This window comes from Limanda limanda, chromosome 8 (genome assembly GCF_963576545.1).
Source record: "Limanda limanda chromosome 8, fLimLim1.1, whole genome shotgun sequence".
Classification (NCBI taxonomy): Eukaryota; Metazoa; Chordata; class Actinopteri; order Pleuronectiformes; family Pleuronectidae; genus Limanda; species Limanda limanda.
Genome location: NC_083643.1, coordinates 23,715,857 through 23,738,443, shown reverse-complemented (window position 1 = coordinate 23,738,443; position 22,587 = coordinate 23,715,857). Strand labels below are relative to the sequence as shown.

The 22,587-nt window shown below is 41.0% G+C and overlaps 1 protein-coding gene across 1 annotated transcript; it reads left to right on the top strand.

Moving 5' to 3' along the window:
* The first annotated feature begins 18,321 nt into the window (after positions 1-18,321).
* Positions 18,322-22,288, top strand: LOC133008702 (replication initiator 1-like). The gene is made up of 2 exons (XM_061075968.1): positions 18,322-18,686; positions 19,361-22,288. Exons 1-2 carry the CDS (start codon positions 18,401-18,403, stop codon positions 19,948-19,950), a joined length of 876 nt encoding a protein of 291 aa, XP_060931951.1. The 5' UTR covers positions 18,322-18,400; the 3' UTR covers positions 19,951-22,288.
* The last annotated feature ends 299 nt before the right edge of the window (positions 22,289-22,587 follow it).

Below are 22,587 nucleotides of genomic sequence, written 5' to 3'. Positions count from 1 at the left end.
GGTACAGACTGTCTCATGCACGTGTAGGTGATGCACATGGATTCTACTTATTTGTTGATCACAAATATTATTTATTTTTTCATCTAAGGAAGATTGAGGTTTTGTCTATATACTCTCATTGTATGCAGAACTACCTTGAAAAATGCATAATTTGCTTACTTCATTGACGTGTTCATGTAACTTATCACGTATTAGGGTGTGTGTCGGCCTCACAGACATGTCTCCTGGATTTCATACATCGAAAGCAAAGTTAAAGCAGGGGGCTTGGATTTTTTTAAACTGTTGGGTTAATTTATCAATAGTAGGAGAGGGTGGAGACACATTGTCCATCTTTATATAAAGTCAATGGCTAGACCCATAAAAAATATAAATTTCCACGAGACTTGACACGTTTAAAAAGTTCAGACTCTCAAAAATGTGTTGCTTATACTGCACCTGTGGGTGCTTAGGGTAATAGTTAAAATACTTACAGCAAATCAATGGTATCGTAATGGCCTTAGTCAAATATCTTGTGGCTGTTAATGTAAAAATGTACTTCTTTTGCTTCACTAGCATGAAAATCTCAACAAATAGGTGTAAAATTAGTCAACAGGAACCCAAAAACAACCTGACACTGGCAACAATCCCTATTGAAGCTGTACAGCTTGGCTATTTACTGTTTTTATTAATGAAATAAAATGACTATTAACTGGTTTCGCTTATCTATAAAAAAAATCGTAATACAATGCCACGTGGTAAGGAGTGACAGCTGCTTAAAGCTGTATATTTCAAAAAGTATCTGTTAATAGTATGATAATCTCTACCAGCAGACATTTCATAGCCTAGCTCTGTTAACAGTCATTCACTTATGAGGTAAAACTGCATCTAGAATCATGTTTGTCATTAATTGGCTAACTTGAAATCCAGAAATGAAGCAGGGCAACTTCCCAGCCCCCAGCAGCAGCATGTCTGGCCTTTTCATTTATTTTAACTGGTTTGCATGAGTGGTCAGTGCATTGTGTGGCAGCTCAGCAAACAAAGCAAGGGAAACAGTGAGCCAGGTTCAATCAGCTCTGACCTGGACTCTCTTCAGGTCCGTAAGGCACTGCGTCCAGCCATCTCCTGTACTTTCATCTACCTTTCATGCCACTTCAAATCACTTGGACCAAGCCTGAGAAGTTTTGTGCTGAGTCAAAGTTTCCTGCCACGGGCCCTCCATGGGTTTGGTTTGGCGTGTCCCTGCCAGTCGGCGTGTGTGGTCCGGAGGGGGGAATCAAGTCCTCCTGGCGAGGAGGAATGAGAGGAGGAATATATAATAATGTATAAATTGAGGGCACAGCACTGTGAAGTACAATTGTTTGAAATTGTGATTTATGCAGCTGTAAGCGTAAAGTGTGTAGTCTGCCAGGAAAAAAAACAAAAAACACTGGTACTCAGTGCCACAGGAATCAAATTTTGTATTCACCCCCTCGCTCACAAAAAATGGAAGGGAACAGGAGATACGATTTCACCACTGCTGCATTTGGGTAAGTGACTGTGCCCTAAAGAGGGAAAGACACATCAAAGCGAGTATGCGCACAACGGCAGCTGAAACTGTGAGGTATGACTGTATGGATGGTAAATATTTTTTGGATGATAGCACGGGCCAGCAAGCAGCAAATAGCGCTGTAGACAACAACGCAGCAGGGGAGCAAAACATCAAGTAAGAGATTGTTATTGTTATTATGAGAAGTGTAAAAATTCAACCAACTTCTACACATAAACTCCTGAACAGATCTTCATGAAACACGGTGTAAGGACGGGACATGGCCCAAGAAAGACGCTATTCATTTTTGACACACAAACTTTGTTATGGGGTATTTTTTTGTTTCACCAATTGCCCTAAGAATAATCCCTGGATCTTGATGAAAAAAATCTGGCACATTTAGGGAACTGATATTATGTGTATAACTTGGTGCAGCTTGATTGAGTTTAAGGGGACTGGTGGGTCTGGGCGGGGTACGCGGTCTACTGATTGTTATCCTAGAATTCTTTACTGAATATATAGTATCTTATAACCTGTTATTGCCTTGTAACTGCACTTTAACTTTATATTGGTCTATTATTTTTGTAAAAAACGTATCTGATCTTAATTCAAAATCTCTTCATTTTAACCCTGTTTGCTTCAGATTTATTTTGTGCATCTGTTTTAAATGCACTAATAGGTCATTGCAAAGCAGTTACAGCTCCAGCACCAATTCAGCGATTTATATAAGAGACTTAAATCCATATGTCCCTGTTCATGGGGAGGCTTCACTGTCCTCTGGGACACACCAATATAAAATCCTCTCATTATACTCTGCAAAATAAACATTACAGGTTTTTTTTCATCATAATAAAAAACTCATACAGCATCGGAGGTGAACCAAGGATGTGTGTAAAATATAGAAACCATAAAATGTCGGTGTTTTCCGCCGGTGAAACAGTGTTAGGCTGTGATCCAATATATGTGCATGTTATGTTGTGTTGAGCACTCATGATGCCTAACTAGAGCTTTATGTCACATGATATAAAGGTCATACTTGCATCACAGCTTTCTCCTATAGAGCGGATAATTGGCTTAAATCTTTCAGAGTCTTGCTGCATACATTGCATATATTTCAATGTTAATGAGAATTAATTTACTGCAGCTTCTTCATGCCCTCATGCTTCAAGATGGGTAGTTAATGTTAATACCACCTGTGTGTTGTTCGAAAACAAGTATGTGAACATATGCTAAGTAATGCATTCATTACCTTAGTTAATGACCTCATAAGCATAACTGGCTATGGATCAGTGCATGATGGAGAATCTGGCAGGATAATAGGCAGCTCGTACAAACACAAAGCACAACTGTGAACTTTGCTCATAGTACAGGGACCAAGATAGCACATCATGTGTGGCATCATGTTGTTGGCAGGCAACTGTCTAATTAGTCTTAGGAAGCTGACCTGAAGAATGAAAGGGGCATGAAGTTGAAAGTAAGACCGGGATGGATGGATGGATGGATGGATGGGTGTATTACAGGTACATGTTGTCCAGGAGAACACAACATGGATTGGGATGAACACTCATGTGGCACAGAGCACCAAGTCTCCAGGATTTCATCCCAATCAAATATGATAGGTGATTTCAGTGATTATACCTCTTCTCCTTTCTCAAAAGGCATCTCCGACTCATCCCACTATCCAGCAATGAAGCAAAATTATCCCACATACGAACGCATCCATCTTACACATTTGGAGCCAGAGTCTGTGATGGAGCCGTGGCATCGTGGTCACACCGATACACCTGCTCGACTAATTGCAGTCTGAGCAGTCAATTATGATTGTTTTATAGGAAAAAATAACAAATTAAAACCAAAACAAGAAAAAAAGCACTTCAACAAATATCAGTGTGATAAGAACTAGAACTATCTCAAGTGACGGGAAAGATATTATTTGATGTAAATTTTGACCAGTTTGGTCACTGTCCCATCTATTAACATGGATGAGGCTGGGTGCATGACCCATACTGCAGCCAGCCACCAGGAGGTGATATGGATGTTTTTGCATGTCGTCCATCTTTACAGTCAAGGGCTTTTTTCCTGTGGAACTATAAATATAATTTTTGACCTCACGTCATTGCTTCACAGCAGTTTTAATTCACGTACCTGAGATTGGAAGGTCTCACACTAGATTCTGGGATGTAATGAGAAACATCATCTATGAGTTATAAATCTAAAGGGAGAAAAAGGCAATTTATATATACAGTATATTTCTAAGTTACTCTTGATGGAATAGTTTGCACATTAATCTGAAACCAGAATTCATTTTCTACATTACTCTCGACGTATGCATCAAACCAATACGATGCATGTTAAGTGGTGAGCTTTAGAAATGTGGGAGGGAAGATTTTCTTTTAAGTCTGGAGTGAGCCAGTCTCTTTCCTATTTGCTAAGCTAACTGCTTCCTAACTCTTAACTCACATACACGAGGTTGGTAGATGTCCTAGTTTAAATTTCTGGCAGAAAAGAAACATATATTTTTAAATGATGTGTTTGAGGAACAGGTCAGTCGCAGTATTTCTTTTTTCTTACTTCATTCCTCTATTAAGTTCCTGGAGAACCCAGTTTGAATACTACTACAACCTTTGTATGTCCACCTCTCAACTCCTTCACTGGTTCTACACCTGCCAGCTGCTCTTTAATTTACAATATTACAACACATTTTTGTCTATATTGGCTCCTAATGCACAGTTTGTTTTTGGTTTCGAGTTCCGTTTTCTTCACTTCATGTCAGTATTTTTATATTTCATAATATAATTTTGTCTATTAATTGCAAATGTGTATTTGATATATTGTATAGTATTATTTTCTTACTCATTTTGCACTTTCCACCTCTTGTAATGTTGACTCCATAGACACATACTTCTATCTATTGTAACAGAAATACACATTTGTTTCTTGTGATATTTTGTGTTTTGCATCTCTCTCAGCACAGCATGGACAGAACAGTGCTCGTTAAAATTGAAGTCTGAGTCCTCGGTGAAGAAAGATGCCCCTCCACCACTGGAAATATATTAGCATTTGAAACAGGTGCATTAGTTCTACGTAGTAGCTACACACGAGCCACACTCCTCTTACACAACTGCTCCTACACACAAGAGAAGACTCAATGAGGCAATGAGAAATGAGAAGAATAAAGAAAATACAATGGTAAATTGTCAAAGTCGGAGGAATGTGTCCTGAAATTTGAGGGGGAACAATGTGTAACAATGATAAATGGTGAATTACCTTACTGCAGGATTATTTGTGCACATTAATGAAAAAATTCACAGTATGTTCTGTCACTAAAAAGGATTTAAAAGACATATTTTTGATAACACATATTTTCACAGACACACACGATGAGGCAAATTAAATAAACCCGATAAGACCTTTTAATGTGAGTCAATGTGAGGTAGAGACCAGACTGGCCTTTGCAAAGGGCTAAAAAGGGTGAGAGGAGGTGACAATGGATAATAATTTGATGTATGATGCCTCCGCAGTGAGCTTTAAATGTCTTATCTAAATTCATACACACTGACAGCGCCTCTCCCCAACCATGTCACGTTTATCATTTGCGTCGGGCCGCCTGCCAGATAATGGGGAGAAGAAAATCAATAGCTAAGAAAATCTAACTGAATGAAGCAAGGGGCCAAAAGCACAGAGCGCGGATGAACACACTCTTTTCTCACACATACTGTATTGACTTTGTGGAGGATGGTCATTCAGAGCGTTTATGCACCATATAATTTGACACTTTGCATTAGGTTAGGAGAAAAAAAGAATTGTAATGTTTAGAATAAGAGTGCAGGAATTTTATATTGAAACAAAAAAGACAAAAAATAAGGTGGGGGTATTGGGCCCAGTTGAAATCTGATTGGTCCCTGTTCTATCATTAGTCTTTAATATTTGTTTTAATTGTCAATTACAAACTATGCAAACAATAGAAGAACTATTTTGAAATTTTAAAATTATATTAAATGAAGTGTGGTTTTCTAAATGCTATAGAGCTAGCAGTAAATAAGGAATAACCTCAAAGTGCACCTTCTTGAATTAGGAATTGGTTGTTGGACATATAACTTGCCCCTCTGTGTAAGTTGTGGAGCCTTTATGGCCCCTGATATAGGAAAAGTCATTTGCAATTGTCTGATGATATTCATTTTTTGTTTTGTTTTATTCTGTAGAAAATGTAAATTAAGTTTATAGGTTTTAATCACAGCAAGAAATGATTGCTGTTGATTTTAATGTGACTATGTTGTGCATTCAAACATGAAGAAAATGTTTTTTTTTTTGTTCCAGAAATAAGATGATTTATAGATTTTAAATTAAAAGGAGTGTGTGTTTTATTTTTTACTCACGATGAAGAACTGGCATGGGAAATCAATGTTCTTATTATTGCATAAAAAAGGAATATGGACGAAAGTAAAGTGTGACACAGAGTTTAAATCCACTCAGTGTGTCACCTTTGATAATTAAATTTCAGCTTGTTAATGCAGTGAGCGTCTCTCGAAAATGGACGAGCGTGAAACAGTTTTAGCTTAATACATTTATAACGTGCCCGGATAAACAAATGTTCTATGTTTACAGCAACAATCTGCTCATTGTGGCTGTGACAAATTCCAGTCATGGATGTCATGTTGGATCAAAGACACGATTGCATTTATGATGCATTTGCATTGGTGTGTATTTGTTTGCGCTTTCAACCGAACAAAAACACGACCTGAACTGTTACAGTCGAGTTTGACCCTGTGTGACGGTGTGCTATCGTATCAGAGGAATTTTCACATCAGCAATAAGCAGCCGTGCATATACAGTATGTTTGACGTGACCTGTGGATTTCTTCACCCGTTCCTCTCCCCTGGGTGACAGTGATGGACAAGATGGTTGGTGTATGTCGGCGAGGTCACCAGCTGTGTGCTTTTGGCCATACACGTATCTGCACTTCACAGTGTTGTATGCATTTGTCGTTCAGCAGCAAAGGCAAGCGTGCTTGACATTGACCTCGGGGGATAGTTTAACATGTCCATCTTGTCCGTTCCTTAATGTAAATGATGGACATGGGACAGAGTGACATGTCTTTTTACCGCCTGACCTGGTCGCACAACAGCGCGTGAGAGCATTCGATGGACAGCCAACACATAGACATACACAGGGTTTCAATTTGTGTGTTTGTGGTTCACGAGGTTCAGCATTGGTGTACAGAAGCTTTTAGCTTGAAGTTGTTGGTTTGTAGCACACACAGGTATGGGCAGCTGTCTTCAGATGATTTGATGCTATATGTGCCAGGTTGTAACCTGATCTCCTCAGCGAAGGCCCGACTCACCATTCCACAGTCCCGGCTGATGACCAGAGGTGAGAGGGACATTTCCATCCGGGCTCCCACTCTCCTCCTTTCTTAAAGACACATTTTCAGAGGTGAGGTTTCTCCTAGATCGGATCTTGCCGACTATTTTAATCATTTTATAATGTTTTGTTTGATTCGTTACCCTTTTCTCATCCGTAACAATTTGACGTTTTGTATTTGTGCTCCAATGCTGTGTGATCTTCTACTTGCTTTTAATTGTTTCCTTTTGTTGACCCTCAACTTTAATACTTTTTTATTTTTAAAAAACCTTGGCACTTTTGAAATTTATAAATAAAGAGTATTATTCAAACTTTTTTACCGTTCAAATATTTGCCTGCATGTTTTATGTGTAACAGGGCCACTAAAATTAGATTCCTGGCAGACACAAAAATGGTATCCTTCTTATTTTGCTCAACATAAGCAGAATGAAAAAGATCTATTGTTATTCTAGTGTCATTTGTTAAATAGGACACAACCTATTCTATTCTATTCAGAGATTATTATAAATTCGGTTTTAAAATAAGCTATTTGACCAATACCTACTTGCACACAGATATAGACCTGATGACCAGTGGACCACAGTTTCCATTTTAAAGAAACGTGACTTCAGGCTGGTCCCACTGATGCAGCTTTTCCTCAGCCCCTAATCGGAGTGTACATGTGCATGTGAACCACACCAACTTCTGTAACTTGTGGCATAACAACAGGGGGATGCATGACGCTATGTGACAGAACATGTTTCCATTCCCCTTACATCTTCTTCTCTTCTCCAATATTCATGCTGTTGACCTGGCTCCCAGGATCGCCTTTGTCTCTTCGTCAGCCCTTCTTCTTCTTCTTCATCTTCTTCTTCTTCGACCCCTCCTTTCCTTTTTCTTCCACTCCACGCCTTGCTCAAACACCAGCTTTGTGCAATGATGCAATTTAATTAGCAAGTCAGGCGATAAGTTATTCTTGCAATTAAAAGGCAGTCTCTTTTTGTTTTAGCGATAGGGAGAAGTCTCTAAACAAACCACAGCTCTTTGTGCAGACACAACACTCCACTGATGAGCGCACACAAGTTCAGCATGGCCATGATGCTCTCCTTCAAAATGATGTAAATACAGCTGTGAGTGGCCTCCTCCAAAGAGCAAAGCTCCATTTCCTCCTTTCTTGGTAACAGGCGAGCTTTATCTCCTATTACAGAGCTCTGGCTTTGGCTGAGGCCCAGGAAGCACCAGGGAGAGAGAACACAGAGGCGACCTCAATACACACACTCACACACACTCACACACACACACACACACACATACAAATGCAAAAAGGTACACTCATGCAAAAACTTGCAGGGAGCGGGTATGCTGAAACAGTCTGTCCTGGACGTTTCACTTCCTGCTGGTCAGAAAATACTTTCAAAGGTTTTTTGGGGCCTTCAGATGGTACTGAGTGGATCTTCGACAACTCATGTTAACTTAAATTGCTTTTATTTATACCATGTTGTTAGATATTAAATTATTTCCTGTAAATATATGACTATATGCAACTCATAGTGGCTTTGTTATAATATATATACAATTATATGGACGAATACAACATGTTTACTAACAAATTATTGCACTTTGACTTTAAATCATGAATGTTGATGTTGATGTTTCTGATAATAAATGCTATAAAATACTTTTATTCTTAGCATTGCGGTCCCACCAGGACTCTCTTTAGAGGTTCACAGTCCTCCATGTTGAGGGAAGGCCTCAAGGCTCTGTCACTTCATTTGTGAGTTTTTTTTAAATGTCCTGATTTAGTGCATTTGTTTATCATGGCATACATTCCATTAGCTGTTGATGAATATGTACCCTTCATGATGATTCTGACTAAAGAAGGAGGGGGGTCATTCATATCAGACATATCACAGAACCATTAATGAACAGGTATAGAGCTCAGACATGTGTCGGCTGTGCATGGGATAGTTCATGGAAAAATAAAAATTCACTCATTATCTACCCACCACTGTGTCACTGGAGGTGGATGAAGTGTTTGAGTCCACAAAACAATCTTGGAGTTTCAGGAGTAAACAGCTTTGCAGTCAAATCCAATACAATTGAAGTAACTGTGGGAGGGAATCTTCAAATGTTAAAAAATAACAGAAAAAAAACCCTGACATTCAAATTTGATTCCTTTTCGCTGAACTATCCCTTTAAGGCACTAAAAAAGACGGCCTTTTTGAGCAGACTGGGAGAGCTGAGGGTAGCAGAGGCTGACTGGAAAAATGAGGCGTCCATTGCGAAATAAGTCTGGGTAATCCATCAAATGCCAGGTCTCATTATGGCTGTAGGTATGGCAATGAAAAAGAGCCCTTTATCTGGGCTTCCTGTTCTTATTAGCAGCACTCAAACAAAGCATAGTAGCAGCCCCTCCTTCCTCCTCCACCACTATGCTGGGGGGCCGCCAGTGACATAGAGAAGCAAAGTCATTCCCTGGCCTTCGTTCCTTGGCCAGCTCCGTGGGCAGGCCTGCCAACTTGTGAGGAGAAGTGTGTTGTCTGTGCGCACAAGTGTGTATGTGTGTACGGGCGGAACCGGGGAGGCTCAGTAGTCAATGTCGGAAACCTTTTTGCCAGCTCCAGCATATCCTCTCCTTCACTGATCGTAGCAAAAACCCAAAATGGCAGCATCTATTTAAGGCCAGACAGCCTCAAAATGGTGACACAAAAGACTGAAGCTATTGCAGTGGACTTCAACTCTCAGACTTGGAGAGGACCATCTGCACAGTATTTAAATGAGTCTATGTGTTTGTTACTGCAGGCCAGAGACTGAGTTATGATTTGAGCTAAAGTCTAGAATAACTAATGTAAGGGACAGAGATGAAAAAAATATTAGGCTAATGGCTCTCTGTGAGAGAGAGAGAGCGAGAGAGAGAGAGAGAGAGAGAGAGAGAGACTTGTGATCATAAACATTAAATCAAAGGGGCAAAGGGGAATTATTGAATGACACATTACAGTTATAGATCTTTACCAATTTTTACCAAGATTGTGCTTTATTAATGAATCATTTTGTGTGTAATTGCTTCAGAATGTAAAAGATTCTTAGCTTCATTAGTGGCGAAGCGTCCACTGCCCTCCTCAATAAACAGCCAGGGCTTTCTTTCCTCTTCTCCCATTGGATCTGTCCCTGCCACCTCATCCTGCTTCTTGAAAGCATCCTCCAGAGCAACACAGTCAGTGCTAGCTGTCAGGCTAGCAGGTGAATTCCAGTCTTAACACGTTTTTTAAGAATACTAGTGCAGTGCCCGTTCTCAACCTGCCTGTTTGGGCTGGGCTGTTTGTTTGGCCTGTGATAGTGCTGGTTGCAGTTTTCTTTCTGAAAGTGACCTGCAGTAATTGAGCTGCAGCCCAGTGAAGACCTGCTGCAGGTCCACAGAACCCAGAGGCTGCACCACAGCTCCTCCACACACACACTGCTTTTTCAATGTTCAGTGAAGCTCGTCCAACTGTAGAATCAGTTGTCTTTGCAGTTGTTGTGTACAATCTGTTGTTGTGATTAACAAAGTCAAGTGCATTGATTGGAGCGGCTGCTGCTGTTGTGCGCCAATCACTCTGTAGGCCTAGTAATTAACATCAAATGTATTGCAGGTCGAAATCACACCAAATTTGAAACTGCTTAGATGCTGCATCGTTATAAATGGGAAAGCATTGTTTTTTTTATCTCGTTAACATAAATGATACTTATTATGATGCAACATTATATGTAAGTAAAATACTCATCGCTGATCCCCACAAATGTTTTCACTATATCCACTGGAGCTCTGGTTCAGCTCCCAGTGGCTTCAACATAACTCCAGCCCTGCTGCATGCTGTTCTGAGGTTAGCTCTCAATGGGACACAAGACCTGCCTCTTCTTGCAGCCCTGTAGTGAAAAGGTAAAGTTGTGTTACGCTCGTGTGCCTACTCATCCACCATACTTCATAGAACTGTTGAGTATGACATTATGAAAAGGAAATGTTAAGCCACGGCATCACTCTGGACTCGAGACTCTCCCTTTTGCTTTTTGTTGAGTGCCTGTCGATCAGGAAGTAAAGTCACAAATTTACAAGATGGTAGAATTAAAGATGACAACCACATGAAAGCCAAACTATTTCACACCGGACGCTGAAGTGAGTGTACCCTTGAGTGTACCTTCTTTCGCTCGCCGCGAGCGTATAATGCCGGGAAACCCACAAAAAAATTAATTTAAACGATATTGATGACATATTTTATATGATATAAATGATCAAATATGCATCCAATACTTTGTATTCCCCTTCTGTTGTCCTGGAGTTTTCATTTTACCAATTTGACCAATGACATTATTTAATGTCCCCCTCTGCCCATCCACTGCAGCCACACAAGCAGTCATATAGATAAAAAGAGTGAGGGGGGGGGGGGGTCTATACTCTCCCCATAGGCTTGAGTGGAGAATACGTCATTTACCCTCGACACCCGACATTGAACGGAGCAAACAGCGGAGAAGTTCTTGAAGATGGATGACATTAAATTAATAATTGAAGTGGAGAAGTACAGTGAGCTGTATGATCCTCGGCACATGTTCTCCTGTCTGTGTGTCCTGCACCAGATGGGTTAAAAGCAGAGTTAAATTTCCCTCCTTGCATGAGTGTGCTTGTGAATGTCTGTGCATGTTTCTGGGACAAATAAATGTATCTTAATCTTAAAGACAACACCAAAAAAGACAAATGTTGGGATGCTGTTGCAGTTAATGTTGGAGCAACAAGTAAGTATATGCTTTTATACTACAGGGTCAACGGGTCTCCTAAAAGTGCAGTGCGTTTTCCATTTTTCCAAAATTATACCATACAAATGACACATAGCTGGTGGTATATTTGTGAAACAAAAGGCCTCAGCATCAACCCTGTGTAATCAAATTTACACCGTTGAAAGTAGGCTACAGCTTCTTTTCTCCATCCCTCCTCTGCCTAGGAAGACTGCACGCTGGTGCTGATGCAAACTGATGCAGCTCCCAAAGACTGCCAGCAGAGGGCAGTGGGTGACAGTAGTGGTGCCCAGCCCTCCCTGTCAGAGTTGACCAGATGAAGGGCAGCGAGGTACTGTGGAACGTCAAGGAATCATGAAATATGACAGTTGGAGCGAATAATGGCCCAAAAGCAGGGAAGAGAACAGAGCTGGACAAAGACGGCAATTAAGCTCATCTCCAAGGAGTGGGAGTGCCTCAATTATCACAGCCATCAGGTGACGGTGAGTCAGGGGTGGCTCGGTGTGAACTTTTCAAAGAAGTGAATTCGCAGTGTGAGGGTCATTAAAGAGAGGGGGTCCTAAGTGACAGGATGAAACGTGGCAAAATGGACTTGTGCACTTTGGACACAAGGTTTATTTAGGGGAATGCAGAAGTAGACAGACAGGCGCCTCAGTGTGCACGTGTTCCTGCAGTTGGTCTTTCGACATCCCTCTTCAGATCCCCCCCCACCTCCCTCTCCATTTTACAGTGATGGAGGGTTTTTGCTCTGCACAGAGGCAGGGACAGACGCAGCGTTCACCATGAACAAGGTGGAAAACACAACACAAACGAGCGCTGTGGGCTTCTGAATATAATTATTTGGACATACTTCAAATTTTTAGAGAGCGCGTGAGTGGGTGTCGTGTTTACGTTCAAACTCGGTAAACACCTGTCATGCGTGCGTGCTCGTCAATATGGTCCCATCATGGTCAGTCAAAGGTTACAAAACAAGCTCAAGGCTGAGCGAGCAGCGGGATCAAACAGACGAGAGCAGGAGGCAAATCAGTTGACTTTTCCCCCAGATGACTACTGACAGCAGCCCACAGCCTCCATACAAACACACACACGCACACAACACAATCACACAGTCTCACTGACACATGCACACACACACCCACACACAGACAGACACTTCTGAGTCCCCACACACGGTTGCCCAGGCTTGAGGTTGTAAACACAGACAAATTCCTAGTTCTTCTCCATGCAGCTAATTGGGGACTGATGAGGAAGTCCACTCCATCCAGAGGAACAATGAAGCAGGCAGCAGAGGATATCGCCAGCCAACACAAATAGAGTCAGAATGGCCCAGCAGATACAAATCTCTGCCAATGCCTTCGGAAAAACCCCACAGGAGCCTTTTTTTCTTCTCTGCCTTTTCTTCAGGTGCTGGCATGGATGAACACGAAGGGGCCTAATTAAGGGTCGTTTCCCGGAGGGATCGGTTAGACCGGCTGCATTATTTGCCCTGATATGCACCCGGGCTGCTGTTTTCCATTTTATTTTCTGCCTAAGGCCCATGTGCTTGCCCTACTTCAGTCCACAAGGTGCTCTCAGTCTGGTGAACATGGATGGGCGAGCCTGGGGGACACGTGGGACAGACAGCGTCTCGCTCCATATTTGACATTGGGAACACGTTTGAGTTTTGCCTTTGAGGCTACATCCACATTACTAAGTTTTTGTTTAAAAACACATGAACTCGCCTGCCGTCCACACTGCTCTGGAGTTTTAGAGCAGTTAAAACAGAGAAGTTAGGAAACACTGTGTCACGGTTTGTTGAGGGAGAGATGGACCCAGGATGCAGAGGTTATAAAGAAAGGTAATTTAATATAACAAAAGCCTTTTAACGAGACCAAAACATAAAACACTAACAGGAAACACTGGATGGAAACAAGAAGACGAGGATCATAATCCAAGCGACAAGGCGCACAGAAAACACAAAGGATCCAGGACGGGAAAGCTGGACGAGACAGCAGAACAGACAAACCACACATGACGACGTGTGAAAACGAGTACAACCCGACAAGGGACCAAGGGGAACACAGAAGCTTAAATAAAAAGGAGGAAGGCAGGGGCAAATAGACACAGGTGAAACACATGAGGACTGAGGAAGCTAATCACCGACAGGAAGTGAAGAAAGAGACAACACCCAAGGAACACGAGACTACAAAATAAGACAGGAAACAGAAAACCCAAAGAGAGTGAAATAACAAACTAAAATGACAGAACATCACACACTGTTGGCCTCATTTTCATTTGGAAACTCCGAGGCAGCATTTGGGTCTGGGCAGGCAGAAACAGAGAGGACGTGGACACTCACAGCCACTTGATGATTTGATCTTTTCAGTCAAAATGTAACCTTTGCTGATTCGTCAGGCTCTTATCACATGACCTCTTCCAGAAGAAAGCAACTGACATTAGCCTTGGCTACCAGTGTATAACACAACATGGAGGGGCACAAGTGTTGCTGACCTTGTTGTTAGTGGTGCTGTTAAATTCTGCATATAACAATGATACAACTGCTTCCATGTGTAAGAGATGAGCTATTATTCAAGCTGACACTTCTGCAATTAACAATCAAATGTTTCCTGTCTACACTGGCACCAACACATGCCTAGTGTTCATGTGTGGTTATGTGATATACGTGTTCCTGGGGACTTGATTAAAAACCGTTATGCTTGTGTGGACAAAGATTGTTTGAGATGCCATTCTCAAATTAGACAGTAGTACGGATGTAGCCTTAGAGTTTGTGATCAATGCGGAATTGATTACATTAGCACAACAGTAATTTATCATCAGTATTCAGTGTCAGTTTCTCCTCATGCTCTGGTCACAAGTGTCAAATTCAGTGATGTCTTTAGCTGTCTGATTCCCTTTGAGCTCTAATGCCCTCAGCACCTCAATTCAGCCCCAAAAGCAGTTCAAATGAACTAATTAAATATGATTATACACGAGTGGAAAAAAGCTTTTGTTATCTGTGGGTGCGTAGCCTTCACAGCTCAGGCAGTGATATCCACGCAACCCTGAATTTATCCTTCCTATTCTCTCCGCACTCGCCATTCTTCCAAACAGAAAGCTAATATGCGGCGGGCCTGACACTCACCACTGCGCGAGTGGGAGCATTTACATAAGCTTGTGTATACAGCCATTGTGATGAAAATAGGCATGTGATCTCCTGTGTCAGCGAATGAGAAAAACATCTCATCCATTCAAATAGATATGTCAGCCAAAGCATTAGCCTCCCCCTATAATTGGCCACAGAGGTCACCCCGGCGAAGGCGCGACGGGACATTTAATGTGGCACAAGAATTTGTTGTGCTCGTTCACCCCCCCCCCTGCCCCCAAACAGACAAAACTGCCTGTGCCCCGGCTAAAATGTGCCACCCAGTCCTGCTCGATTACATTTGCAACTGCCCATCCAAAGGTCGTGCTTTATGTAAGATTACAATTATTTTGAATCTTATAATGGTTTCCATTAATATCACTCACGTCCACGTCCCTGCAGCCCTCCTCCTGCTCTCAAAGCAATGTTTGTGCACTCTGCGGCAGTGGGCTGTGACAGTCAGTTTAGGAGATTGCAAACCAACATGGAAACCCGACCTTGCAGGGATGACACTGCCGTTAATCTAGGTATTCTGGCTCTATAATCTATTTTTCCAGTAAAGCATGTGGCGTTTCCTACTTACACATATATTTCTTGTCTGTGAAATAGAGACAACAGAGGGACAGGAAGTGAACAGACAGAGACTTGTGGCTGAGAGAATGAACCAAGGCTCGACTCAACCGACAGCACAAAAATGTCAGTGACACATACCACGTATATACGCTGACATACCATAAGGGAACTGGCAGCTTCTGTAACTTACTGTACTTTCAACATAAGTGTCCCCCTCTGTAGATCAGTCAATCAAGCATTCTGTACCTATCTTACACACTTCTGTCAAAAGTTAAAATCAAGATCTAGTGGGTTACATTCTTCATCTGAGTGTCTTATATCACCTCCATCCATTCGCTATCCCACTCATTCTTTTGAGTGCGTGAAGAGCTGAAGCGAATCCCTCCAGTTTGTCACACACGTAGAGACTAACAACCATTCACATTCATTCATGCACCTGAGGGACAATTTAGAGAATCCAATTAACTGAACCTACATGACTTTTGACTGTGGGAGGAAGCTGCACTAGTGAGAAAAACCTGCAGAGGCAGGGGGAACAACATGCTATCTTGCTGCTAGTCAACATTTCTTACATCACCCTGATTAAAGCTAGGGTTGGTAATCCAGGAAAAGCTAGCAGGAGCAGGCTACACTTTGAAGAAATTGCAACGGATACAGCCCGCTCCCTCCGATAAGTCCTCCCGTCAAAGCTACACCCCGAAACACACGTGCACTGACTGACAACTGCTAGAAGACGACTTTTCTGTGACTCAAATTACTAACTTCTGCCAATCGTCTCTGCTTCAGCGGTGAATATGTCTTTTTGGCTGAAGACTCCAGTCATGTGCAGTGAAAGCACCGGCAGTGTTTGTGTTGTGTTGGTTGTGTTGATCGTAACTTTATATATTCATGGCTATCGGGGTATGAAGAAGATTTCCACGAAATAAAAAACTATGTTTCTTGATGACGTTCAAATATCTTCATTAGTGTATTTCCAAGCTCTCTTCCAAAGAACCTGTTTCATTCACAGTCTGTTTGTTTGCTGCTCTTTAAATTCAATCTGTGTTGGATTTGAATTTTTTGCCTTTGGTGTTTGTCAGTTATAACATCAGAAAATAAGAAACGCTGTCACGAGTTACAGATTCCCTTTCTCCTTTAGTTCTGATCAACATTTGTCTTCACAACAACTGAAGTAAATTACGTCATTAAATTCGTAATCCTAATGATTCAAGACCTGGGTCATTGAGGCTCACCTGTGGTTACCATGGTTACAACGAGAGCAGTTTATTAAAACTCAGAGCAATCCTTGAGCAGCTAGTGTGGGGAAACTAAAACAGAACAGCAACAGGTATATCACATGTTTTAACAATAGAAAAAAACACAAACTCACACTGTTTAAATAAGAAAGTGATTTCACACAAAAGCAGCGCTCATACAAATAACAGCAGCTGGTTACCTTGCTGAAACATGGGATGTGTGGAGCCTGTTTTCTGCAGCTCACCATGGCAGTAAATAAAATAAAAAACAAGCTTATAATCTTTGGCAAACAGATGCAGGGGATCCAAACATAAAATAACTTCGGGCAGACAATAACAGAAGCCGGAAACAAGACAAAGACAGGAGGAAGCAAAGACACCCAAGACAAATCATTTCAAAGTAAAACAGGATTTAATAAACTCAAAGTCCAAACAGAAATGTATTTTAATTAATTCAACACAAAGATACTTCAAAGATTCCACAAAAACCTTTGAACTAATTCACAGGAGCTGATCCTTACCCTAATTGCCAAACTTTTACTTTCAAACTTTACCTTCTAAATCCTCTATCAATATGTGTTCTTAGGTGTTTTGGGAGTTTCTAAAAATTATGAATTTGTGACAGTGGACATTTGTCTGCTATCGTCTGCATTTGATCATTTATATGAACATTTAAATCTCAGTAGCTGTCAATGCACTGCTTAACATGAAAGAGTAGGGACTTCCACTACTATTTACTGCCAGAAGTAGTAAAGTTACAGTAATGTTTTACTCCCAACACTTGTAGATCTAACTTAAGTGTGTTATATGTTGAAATCCCTCACAACAGACAGATTTGTGAAGCAGCTTGGCACCAGGTCCATCAGAATGTGACTATTGACACGTTCCAGGCAGAAATAACACAATGATTAACCCTTGTCTACCCAATGTTTACCCAATGTTTGAAAAAAAAAGCGCTTTTCGTTTTGTTTGCTCTGTTGCTCAACCTGCCACAGAAAGCCTTGACCAACATGAAGATTACCTACTGTTTCTGTGAGCCAGCAATGTTTTATGTTTGCGTATGATGTGAATGTTTTGCTATACACACATTTAAATAAAAATATCTGTAAATATCCGAAGTAAATGAAAAAACAAATGTGAAAGTGCAAAGTCTTACTAAATCACGCATGTTGAAAAATAAATGTATAACTATTTAACATATTTTTCACAAATGCTCCAACACAGACAATTCTAGCTCCTTCCACCTGATGGTGTAGTTTGATTCAGATCTAGGCTGAGAGAAGACCTGATGGATCCGACACAAAGATCACAAGAAACATATTTGTTCCCGACTCAACTTTCTGACAGGCAGAGAATTAGAAAACAGATTATATTCTTCAAATGACAGTTTTTTTATGACTGTGGCCAATATAAACTGAAGTGAACCAGTCAGAATGATTAATACTCACATTTTCACAGATTAATCACATGAATTCAAGGCTCTCTCACACACTTACACACACACACACACACACTTACAGACACACACACACACTTACACACACACACACACACAGAAATAACACAATGATTAACCCTTGTCTACCCAATGTTTACCCAATGTTTGAAAAAAAAGGGCTTTTCGTTTTGTTTGCTCTGTTGCTCAACCTGCCACAGACAGCCTTGACCAACATGAAGATTACCTACTGTTTCTGTGAGCCAGCATGTGTGTGGGGAGGGGGGGTCTAATAACTATACAAATAGGCGATGACGTCATTTAGCTACTTTAAGCACAGCCAATAGCTACTTTCCCTACTGAGGGATTGATAACACTGAGCCAGCCTCAAGTAGCCACAGCTTTTTGCACTTCTGCACTTCTGGACAATGTGCGCCATGAAGCTGCTGCGGGGGTTGGTACACGAGCGGATCAGCGCTGCTGCTGAAGACTTTCTGCTGCAGGTGGAGAAAGGGGAAGAAACGGCTCAAGTCCCGGTGCTGAGAGCGCTGCTCACCGAGCGGGTAACGGCAGCGGCGAAGGACATCGCCGCTGTGTTGGAGGAAACCCTGGCGGACTACGAAGACAGACGGGAGCGGTCAGAGCGGGAGATCTGCCACCAGAGGAGGCTGCTCGATGCCGTGATGAAGCCTGAGATAAGGCTGCGCAGAGCAGGTCAGTGCCCCTGGAGCCGGGAAGCAGCGACAAACAAAATACTCTATTTAATAGAACAAGTACTAGTACAAGTTGTAGCAGACATGAAATATTTTCTATTCATTCATGTGAGAAAATAAACTCAGTGAAATCTGTATCCATGGATTGTCCACTGACTGAACATTGACCTAATTGTTTGCGTGAAACGACTGAGTAATGTCTGAAAGTTGTGTTTTTCTGTTTTCATTTAGCAGTTGTGCTCAGTGACAGATTTGACAGAGTAACAATGAAACTGTGCCGAACGATTTTGTCCGCATATTCTACTGTGAACTTCCAATACAAGTTCATGTGACATCATACCATCAAATGAAGGCTACTAATCTATTGTCAAAAAAACACCTACATGCATGAATGCAAACAGGAAAACAGATAAGCTCAAATTTATTGAGCATGAAATAACGAGCATGACACTGTAATTCTGGCATTTTCATCCCCGGATTAACCTGCACACTCCTGTAGCCTCACAAACTACATATCATACTATCACATTACAGACGTCTGGTGCCACTGGCTCAAATAGAGCCACTCCCTTTTTTTTGGAAAAGCATCAATAAAGTATCGGTATCGACACATTGTTTTGTATTGTGACACTATTTGAGACCAAAAACCACAAAACCTCTCTGCTCTCCATGCAGACTTCCTGCAACCGGTGGTGAGTAAAGAAGAGGTTCCCCCTGAGCAGCAGCAGTGGAGCCCTCTTGCGGACCAGGAGGACCCAGAGCCCCCCCACATTAAAGAGGAACAGGAGGAAACTTGGACTAATCAGGAGGGAGAGCAGTTTCAACAACTGGAAGAGGCCGATAACAAATTCAAATTGACTCCTTTCGCTGTGAAGAGTGAAGAAGACGGAGAGAAACCTCAGTCTTCACAGCTTCATCAGAGTCAGAATGAGGAGAACAGAGCGAACGGTGGAAGACCAGAACCAGCCAGGAGCTCTGGTCCTGATGGATTTTTACAACCAGGTCCTGAGGACAAGACTGAAGACTCTTCTGAGACTGAAGACAGTGAAGATGGTTGGATGGAGACCAGGGAGCCTCAGTCTGGTTTGAATATAAGAAACAACAAACAGCCTTTTAGTGATATGGGATGGGAAACTGATAAGAAACCATATAGTTGCTCTGAGTGTGGTAAAAGATTTGGACTAAAGAAAACGCTCACTGCTCATATGACAATTCATACAGGAGAGAAACCATTTAGTTGCTCTGAGTGTGGTACAAGATTTTAAAAACAAGGGCACGCTGTGGAATCACTTGACGATTCATACAGGAGAGAAACCATATAGTTGCTCTGAGTGTGGTACAAGATTTAAAAACAAGGGCACGCTGTGGAATCACTTGACGATTCATACAGGAGAGAAACCATATAGTTGCTCTGAGTGTGGTAAAAGATTTGGACTAAAGAAAAGGCTCACTGCTCATATGACAATTCATACAGGAGAGAAACCATTTAGTTGCTCTGAGTGTGGTACAAGATTTAAACACAAGGGCACGCTGAGGAATCACTTGACGATTCATACAAGAGAGAAACCATATAGTTGCTCTGAGTGTGGTAAAAGATTTGGACTAAAGAAAAGGCTCACTGCTCATATGACAATTCATACAGGAGTGAAACCATTTGGTTGCTCTGAGTGTGGTATAATATTTAAACAAAAACATGAGGTAAATTCACACATGATAGTTCATAAAAGAGAGAAACCATTTAGTTGCTCTGAGTGTGCAAAAAGATTTATGCGTAAGAACGAGCTAACTGTACATATGAGGATTCATACAAGAGAGAAATCATTTAGTTGCTGTCAGTGTGGTAAAATATTTTGCCAAATGAAGACTTTAACAAAACATATGAGGAAGCAACACAAGTGTGAATACAGGGTTTCGGACTAATGATAAATTATGAGCGCTGCTGTTTCAGAACAGAAGCAGCGGTTGGTTTGTATCATGTCAGAGTCTGAGTGTCGTCCTGCACACTGAGACACACCTGAGCTCACTTTACTTTTTCACTATCAACACCAACACTCATCAAAAGTTACTCGAACCTGAACAGAACTGAACTTTACCTTGTGTTTGTTTGATTCACTCCAGAGTTTAAGAGAGACACACACACACTGACCTAATACAATAGAAACCTAAAAGTTGATCTAAATCATAACAATTCACTTTACTGAGCTGGTTAAATATATTCTTGGCCAAATGTACATATATATATATATAGATCTGTTTTGTACAAAAAATGTTTAATGTTTGCGTATGATGTGAATGCTTTGCTATACACACATTTATATAAAAATATCTGTAAATATCCGAAGAAAATGAAAAAAGAAATGTGAAAGTGCATAGTCTTACTAAATCACGCATGTTGAAAAATAAATGTATAAGTATTGAACATATATTTCACAAATGCTCCAACACAGACAATTCTAGCTCCTTCCACCTGATGGTGTAGTTTGATTCAGATCTAGGCTGAGAGAAGACCTGATGGATCCGACACAAAGATCACAAGAAAAGGATTTGTTCTGGACTCAACTTTCTGACTGGCAGAGAATTAGAAAACAGATTATATTTTATATATATATTTATTTATTATTTATATTCTTCAAATGACAGTATTTTTTATGACTGTGGCCAACAGGGCCGGTCTTTCCTACGGGCGACATAGGCGGTTGCCTAGGGCGCCACTCAGAGGGGGGCGCCAAAAACTGCGCCCAGCAAAAAAAAAAAGTCATCAATCAAACAACCTGTCAATCACTTTTTGGACATAAAGTCTATCCTAATCTAATTTGTATGTCAGGTGTACCCCACCTCTAACCAGATCAGTTGAATTTGCTCCATCTCATATACCTCTGATGCCATTCTGTGACTTATTTTAATCGTTTCATTTAAAATGGTTTAAATGAAAAGAATCTTCCACCAGACCAAGACACATCTGCTGCTTAAAGAACTCCTTTGTTTGTTCTGTCTCCACTTACTTCAACTTGTCTATAAAAGTATCATCCTCCTCTCTCCTGGCTTGCACGAGTATCGAATGAAGAGCATTTAGAAATCGTTGGTTAAGTGCTTTAAATGAGATACTTTGGCCAATATGTGTTTGATTTGAATGAATGGTTGTGTTTGCAGTCACAGAGGCGTGTTAGTCGGCCAGTGCTCTGATTGTCTGTAGTTGTGTGTCTGCTCATAAAGTTCCCATTGATTATGACATTGATTATAAAATGTAAGTGGAGTGATGCAGATGTCAGATGCTGCTTGAATTAGTTTTTTTTAGATTTTTACTGAAGAGGTACTTAGTTGGTAACGTTGATGAATTTCTGTTCTGCCCTCTTTCTTTCCCTCTTCTTGTTTCCCTAACCTTTTCTAGCTCACAGACCTCACAACACTGCGGGGATTGTCAGCTTCCCAGACTGAAACCATTCAACCCTCTTTAAGATTTCACATATTTATTTATTGTTCAAGAAGCATGACAGTTTTAACCATTTGAGTACTGTACTGTCTGTATTCTTACTGCAGACAGCAGGAGTATTTCAGTTGTAGTTCATTGAAACTTTGTACAAATAAAGACACTAAATCCTTTAACCATGTAGAACTTTCTCACGCTTTAAAAGGACATTGTAAAATAACCTTATTCTCTTGCTTTCTGAGACTTACATTGAAGGAAAATGTAAACTCTCTGTGCCATTACATGCAGAGATAGAGCCAGGAGCTGATTGGATCTCTGTTGTTTCCACCACCAGAACAACATACTATTCAAACATACCAGTCTAAACGCAGACAACCTGACATCACTGTAAATTGAACCATAAGTTACCACATCCTGCAACATCCACATCTGATAAAATACACAAAAACAAATGAACTCCACAGAGGACTTCCAG